Consider the following 6,000-nt stretch of genomic DNA (forward strand, 5'->3'; position numbering starts at 1 on the left):
GCTGCATCTGGTACTCTGGCGCATCCGTGGCTCTGGGTCAGGGTTGGATTCGTGGATGTGCTAATCTGGATGTGGACCGTGGGAGCGCAGGCCTCTCACGCGCTGGGTAGCGGCACTTCCTCCCAAGGAGGGTAAGGTGCTGCCTCACTGCTGCCCTGGGCTGGGTCCTGCCCTCAGGGTGTCCGGGCCCTTCCATCCCTCTGCAGGGCACGGGGCGTGGCTCTCTGTCTGAGGCTCCTGGTCCGGTGCAGCAGAATGACAGCAGGGGTCAGTGCAGGTCAGGGGAGCAGCAGGGCTTGGGGGGCCCTGGAGGCTGGTGCCTGCCTTTGTCCTTGACAGTGGCCCCCAGCACACTCAGCATTTATGGAGAGGGCTGTTGTCTCCCTCAATGTACGATGAAGACTGGGGGGTCAAGGAACCATTTCCCCATTTCTTGATGACAGTTTTCAAACACACAGGAAAGTTGAGGATTTTGTTACCCTTTTATCCACCACCTAGATCCCACCATCAGGAGCAATTTTCTTTTCTTTTTTTTTTGGGAGACGGAGTCTCGCTCTGTCCAGGCTGGAGTGCAGTGGCGTAATCTCGAATCGCTGCGAGCTCTGCCTTCCAGGTTCACGCCATTCTCCTGCCTCAGCCTACCGAGTAGTTGGGACTACAGGTGCCCACCACCATGTCCGGCTAATTTTTTGTATTTTTAGTAGAGATGGGGTTTCACCGTGTTAGCCAGGATGGTCTCAATCTCCTGACCTCGTGATTCTCCCGCCTTGGGAGGGATTGCACCTGTCCATGCTGTTAGACGTGGTAGGTGGGGGACGCAGTAGGTGGGGGACGTGGTAGGTGCAGGACGCAGTACATGGGGGACGCGGTACGTGGGGCATGCGCTGAGTCAATGTGTGCCCTGTCAAGGCTCAGGCAGGTGGGGCACCTGTCCATGCTGTTAGACGCAGTACTTGGGGGGCATGGTATGTGGGGTACAGGCTGAGTCAGTGTCTGACTGCCCATCTCCCACAAAGTGCTGGGATTACAGGCGTGAGCCACCGTGCCCGGCTAGGAGCAATTTTCTTAAAGAAAAATGTTGTGAAAGTAAATTTGTCAAAGGCACTGGCTTTGTTCCGGTTGTTAGCATTGCTTAATTTTTTTGGCACCATCTTCAGCAGCTGGAAAACAGAGCATATGGTCAGGTACCGGTGCCTACCACTGCCCACAGGGCCTGCCGGGCTGTCAAGGACCTTGCACTGCTTCTGGAAGCTAATGGGGGTGTCTCTCTGGCCTTCTAGGACCGTGGCGAGGAGGTGTACAGCCCTGACCTTCATAGCCTCTGAGGAGAAGGTCTTGGTGGCTGACAAGTCTGGAGACGTCTACTCCTTTTCGGTGCTGGAGCCACACGGGTGTGGCCATCTAGAGCTGGGGCACCTGTCCATGCTGTTAGACGTGGTAGGTGGGGGACGCAGTAGGTGGGGGACATGGTAGGTGCAGGACGCAGTACATTGGGGGGCGCGGTACGTGGGGCATGCGCTGAGTCAATGTCTGCCCTGTCAAGGCTCAGGCAGGTGGGGCACCTGTCCATGCTGTTAGACGCAGTACTTGGGGGGCATGGTATGTGGGGTACAGGCTGAGTCAGTGTCTGCCCGGTCTGCGCCCCAGCGTCTGGTGGGGAGAGTGGGGCTCCCCCATAGCAGGGACAGCCTTCTGCAGATTTGGGAGCAGGGGCGTGGTGGGAACAGGATTTAGGAAGGTGAAGCAGGCAGCAGGGAGAACGAAGAAGGCAGGTGAGGCAGGAGGTGGCCAGTGGGGTGGCCCCAGATCGAAGTGAAGGTGTGGGAGGAGTAGGTGCAGCCACGAGCCTCTGGCTCTGCCTCCTTGGCCCACAGCTGTGCCAGGTGCTGTAGGAGCATCACCTCAGCACTGCTCCCAGCAGCCCCTGTCACCCCATTCTGCCTGCCCCATGTGTCACAGACAAACATGTGGAGCTCCAGAGGGCCCAAGCCCACAGCCCGGGTGGTAGAGCTGGGATTGGACGCGTGCAGGGACAGTCAGGAACAGTGCCGAGTGCGGAGTATCAAGGAGACCTCACTGGGACTTGGTGACAGCTGGGTGTGGGGACATGTGTGACAGGAAGGCAACCCAGTGTTGGGCCTGAGGGTGCAGCAGGCCTGGGGTGGGTGGAAATGGGAGTGGGGCCTGGATTTGCCGAGATGTGGGAGATGGGCAGGCAGGGGTGGCCCTGCCCTACCCCAGAAGCCTACTCTAGTGCTGAGGAGTGAGGGCTGGAGGTGGCCGGGGACCCTCTAGGGAGGGAAAAGGAGGGCCAGCGATTAGACGCAGGGACAGGAGGAGGGGAGGAGCCAAGCTGGTCTGTCCTCGAAGGCCGCATCCTCTTGGCAGCCAGGCTGCAGCCTCCCTGCCTGCTTCCATGAGGGACTGGATTCGGGAAGACTCAGGTGAGCATCTGTTTCTTTTCTGGCCCCTGGTGACGCAGGCTGTGAGTCCTGATGGCCGCTTCATCCTCACTGCCGACCGAGACGAGAAGATCCGAGTCAGCTGGGCCGCGGCGCCCCACAGCATCGAGTCCTTCTGCTTGGGGCACACAGAGTGAGTGCCCCTTCCTGCCCCTCCAGCAGAAAGAAGCTCTTTTTGAAAACAGCATCGGCTTGCAGCTCAGCAGGTGCCACTGTAGCTGGCGAGGCCCCACGCAGGTGACAGCAGCCCTGGTACTTGGTCACTGCAGGCGCCATGGGTGCTGCCTGCAAAGCCCTGAAAGGGTGGGGTTCACTCTACGCTGTTACCCGTAGTCTGTGCCAGTGACTTCCCATTGGTCCTGACGGAACGGGAGGGCTTGTTTCTGGGAAACCCCTGTTTCAGTGTGGAGACCCCTGCGCCATGCCCGGCCGTTGTTGGCTGGTGGGCGGTGGTTGTGTTGGGGGCGAGGGCGAACTTTCATGATTTCAGCTATCCAAGAATTAAGCAGCCTCTGCGGCCCGGCGGCGGCCTCTCTCGTGGCAGCAAGCTCTGCCAGGACCCATGTGGAGGTGTTTCTGAGTGCCCGCTTCTCTCTCACACAGAAGGCTCGTTAGAATTTACACAGAGGAAGAGTGCTTAGTGTAATTGGCTGAAATGTTTTAAAATACATTATTTGAGGCAGTGGAAGAAATTGGAGGGAGGGAATTCAATGCTGAGGTTGCCTGTGTTTTCCTGGTTTTGAACGGATGCAAACATTTCCTGTTTAAGAAGGCCAGTCACTGGTGTGTGCCTCGGGATAGCTTATTCTGACTTGCATTTAGTTCCCTAGTGATCCAGCTCTGGAGTTCTCTGGACTGCAGCCCCCGGGCCCCTCCCCTTCGCCCTCTCTAGCTGGGGTCTCTGCAGCTCCCTTGCCTCGCCAGGCACGTGAGGGAGGTTTCTGCTGACGGGAACACGCTTCCCGCCCCTCTAGGGAAATGCCTCATCACTTGGATATATTGAATAAAAACATAGTGTTAAAATGAACTTCAACAGCTCTCTTCCTTCCTCACTCCCCTCCCCCCCCCCCCCCCCCCCCCCCCCCCCCCTCCCTTCTTTTTTCCCTCTTTCCCGTGTTTCCCCGGCTGGAGTGCAGTGGTGCGATCTTGGCTCACTGCAACCTCCGCCTTCCAGGTTCAAGCAATTCTCCTGCCTAAGCCTCCCAAGTAGCTGGGGCTACAGGCTCCTGCCACCACACTTGATTACTTTTTTTTGTATTTTTAGTAGAGATGGGGTTTCACTATGTTGGCCAGGCTGGTCTTGATCTCCTGACCTCGTGATTTCCCCGCCTTGGCCTCCCAAAGTGTTGGGATTATAGGCGTGAGCCACTGCGCCTGGCCTGCTCGTTTACTTTTCAACACAGTGGCTGGCAAATTGAAAACAAACCCCCGTGGCCCCCGTGTGTGGCTGGAGCTGCGTTTCTGCTGGATGGCACTGTTCCGTACCCTTTACTGACATTTCAGTATAGGTTGGTTCACTGGCCGTCTCCCGCTACATCTGAGTGGTTCTGTGGGTCGGTTGGGCCTGTTGCTGTGTGCAGCCCTCAGCGTGGTGCCTGGCATAAGTAGGCACTCAGTAGATACTGCAGTGATTAGAAGAATTATTTTTTGAGATTTTTGTTTCAAACCCACGGTGAAACCCCTTTCAAACTGTTGAGAACTGTGAGGCCACTCGTACCCTTTGCATGGGGCATCCTGTGCCCTATCTGTCCTGGGCCGTGGGCTGCTGTCGGTGCTGTGGTGCCGTGCAGGGCGGTGGCTGCAGGACTGGGCTTAGCTCATGCCATGGCTAGCTCAAGGCAGCAGAGGCCATGGCTGGCAGAGATGGAGTGAGGCTCACGAGTCACCCCATTCCAGGGTCCCTGGGAACCCCGTGCATGAGGGATTGCTTGAGGTCAGGGTGTTAGAGCGGGAAGAAAAGGAGCCTTGTCACCCTTGTAGGTGCCCGAGCCAGATGGGTTTTCGGGCGAGCTGGGCTGCTTGGGTCACTCTTCGCGGCTGTTCTGATGGGAGGGTGCCTGTGACTTTGGGTCCGTTGCTGTTGCAGGCCAAGCCCTCACAGGAGGACTGGGCCGGGCTCAGCAGAGACAGCTCTCTGGCCAGGTCACTCAGAGTTGTTGCTGAGGGGCTGTCGGACCCTGATAGGAATCTGTCTGGGGGCTTGGCTGCTTCTCCTCCCTCCTCTCTCCTCCCTCCCCTCTGTGTGCTGTGTCTTTGAGTTTCCCCCAAGGCTCCTTTCATCACAGTGCAGGTGCCTTGGGCCAGGGTGGGTGCTGGGGGGCCTATGGAGGTGCCGTGGAGCAGAGCTGCTGCAGAGGGGGCTGCAGAGGGGCACAGAGGTGCTTGGGTCTCTGGCAGGCATGGCTGAGGAGCAGCCTGGGTTAGAGGTTGCTGTGCTGTTGGGGACCCAGGAATGACCTCACTCACCTCCCCGATCGTGTCCAGGGGCCTTCACCTGCTTAACCAGGTTAGGGTTAACAGGTACTTCCCATGTTGGCTGTTTTTACTGGATCAGGGGGTTTGGGGCAGAGGCCTCTCTTCCTTAGATGAACAGGCGGCTTCCCCAGGCCTTCCCGTTGCCGCGTGTGCTGGGCCAGCTGACTCTGCTTCTCTCTGTCGCCCTCACAGGTTTGTGAGCCGCATCTCCGTGGTGCCCACTCAGCCTGGACTGCTCCTGTCCTCCTCTGGGGTACGTGTTCTGCCCAGCGTCACCCACCTCTGGATTCTTGAGCCCGCGGGGGAGGGTGGGGTGGGCGCCTCCTGGAGCTGGCCCCTCTGGATCGCTGGTCCCTGGGTGTCCAACCACTAGATGGTGCTTGTTTTTGAATCTTCGAGCTGCCTGTGGCTCGCTCCCGGCTCGTGCTGCTCATTCAGGACTGTGTGGGGGCGTGTGCAGGCGTCTGTGTGTTCACACGTGGGATGAACTAGAACAGGTGTGTGGAAGGCTCCCTTCTGAGAGGGCAGCTGCTCCGTCTGTGATAGTATCGGCGATCAGGATCTCAGGTAGACACAGTAGACGGGGGCCTGTCTGACACCTGGAGGGGTCTCAGTCCATCCCATTATGGGCTGCATTTTTTTTTTCTTTTTGAGATGGGGTCTTGCTACATTTTTTCAGGCTGGTTTCAGACTCCTGGGCTCAAGCGATCTGCCTCCTCGGCCTCCCAAGTAGCTGGGACCACAGGTTCAAGCCCCCTGCACCCGGGTTACCACAGTGCATTTTTACTTGCTGGCTACAACTTCCGTGTCCCAGCAGTTGGGTCCTGGAAGCCTCACGGTTCCGTGATGAGAGACGTGTCTCCTCTGAGGAATACATGAGAAGGATTGTTAGTGATTTTGCCAAGGTGAGGGCCTCGGATTCCTCACAGGGTCTGATTCTGTCCTCTCGCGGAATTGTTGCCCGCACACCACCACCTTCCTCTCCGCTGCCCTTCCCTGCGTTGTCTGCGTTGGCCCCTTGTGTGGTGTGGCAGGATGGCTGGTGGACCTTCCTTGTGTGGTG

The 6,000-nt window shown here is 58.1% G+C and overlaps 1 protein-coding gene across 4 annotated transcripts in view; it reads left to right on the top strand.

Moving 5' to 3' along the window:
- The window catches only part of WDR4 (WD repeat domain 4), a 68,540-nt gene that overhangs the window by 13,816 nt on the left and 48,724 nt on the right, over positions 1 to 6,000 (top strand). For all 4 annotated transcript variants that reach the window (XM_026447421.2, XM_026447419.2, XM_026447416.2 and 1 more), the window contains exons 4-6: positions 1,281 to 1,437; positions 2,483 to 2,595; positions 5,130 to 5,190. In XM_026447421.2, coding sequence (XP_026303206.1) covers positions 1,423 to 1,437; positions 2,483 to 2,595; positions 5,130 to 5,190 — 189 coding nt within the window. In that variant the 5' untranslated portion in view covers positions 1,281 to 1,422. The remainder of the gene's footprint in view (positions 1 to 1,280; positions 1,438 to 2,482; positions 2,596 to 5,129; positions 5,191 to 6,000) is intronic.

This window comes from Piliocolobus tephrosceles, chromosome 19, assembly GCF_002776525.5.
Source record: "Piliocolobus tephrosceles isolate RC106 chromosome 19, ASM277652v3, whole genome shotgun sequence".
NCBI lineage: Eukaryota > Metazoa > Chordata > Mammalia > Primates > Cercopithecidae > Piliocolobus > Piliocolobus tephrosceles.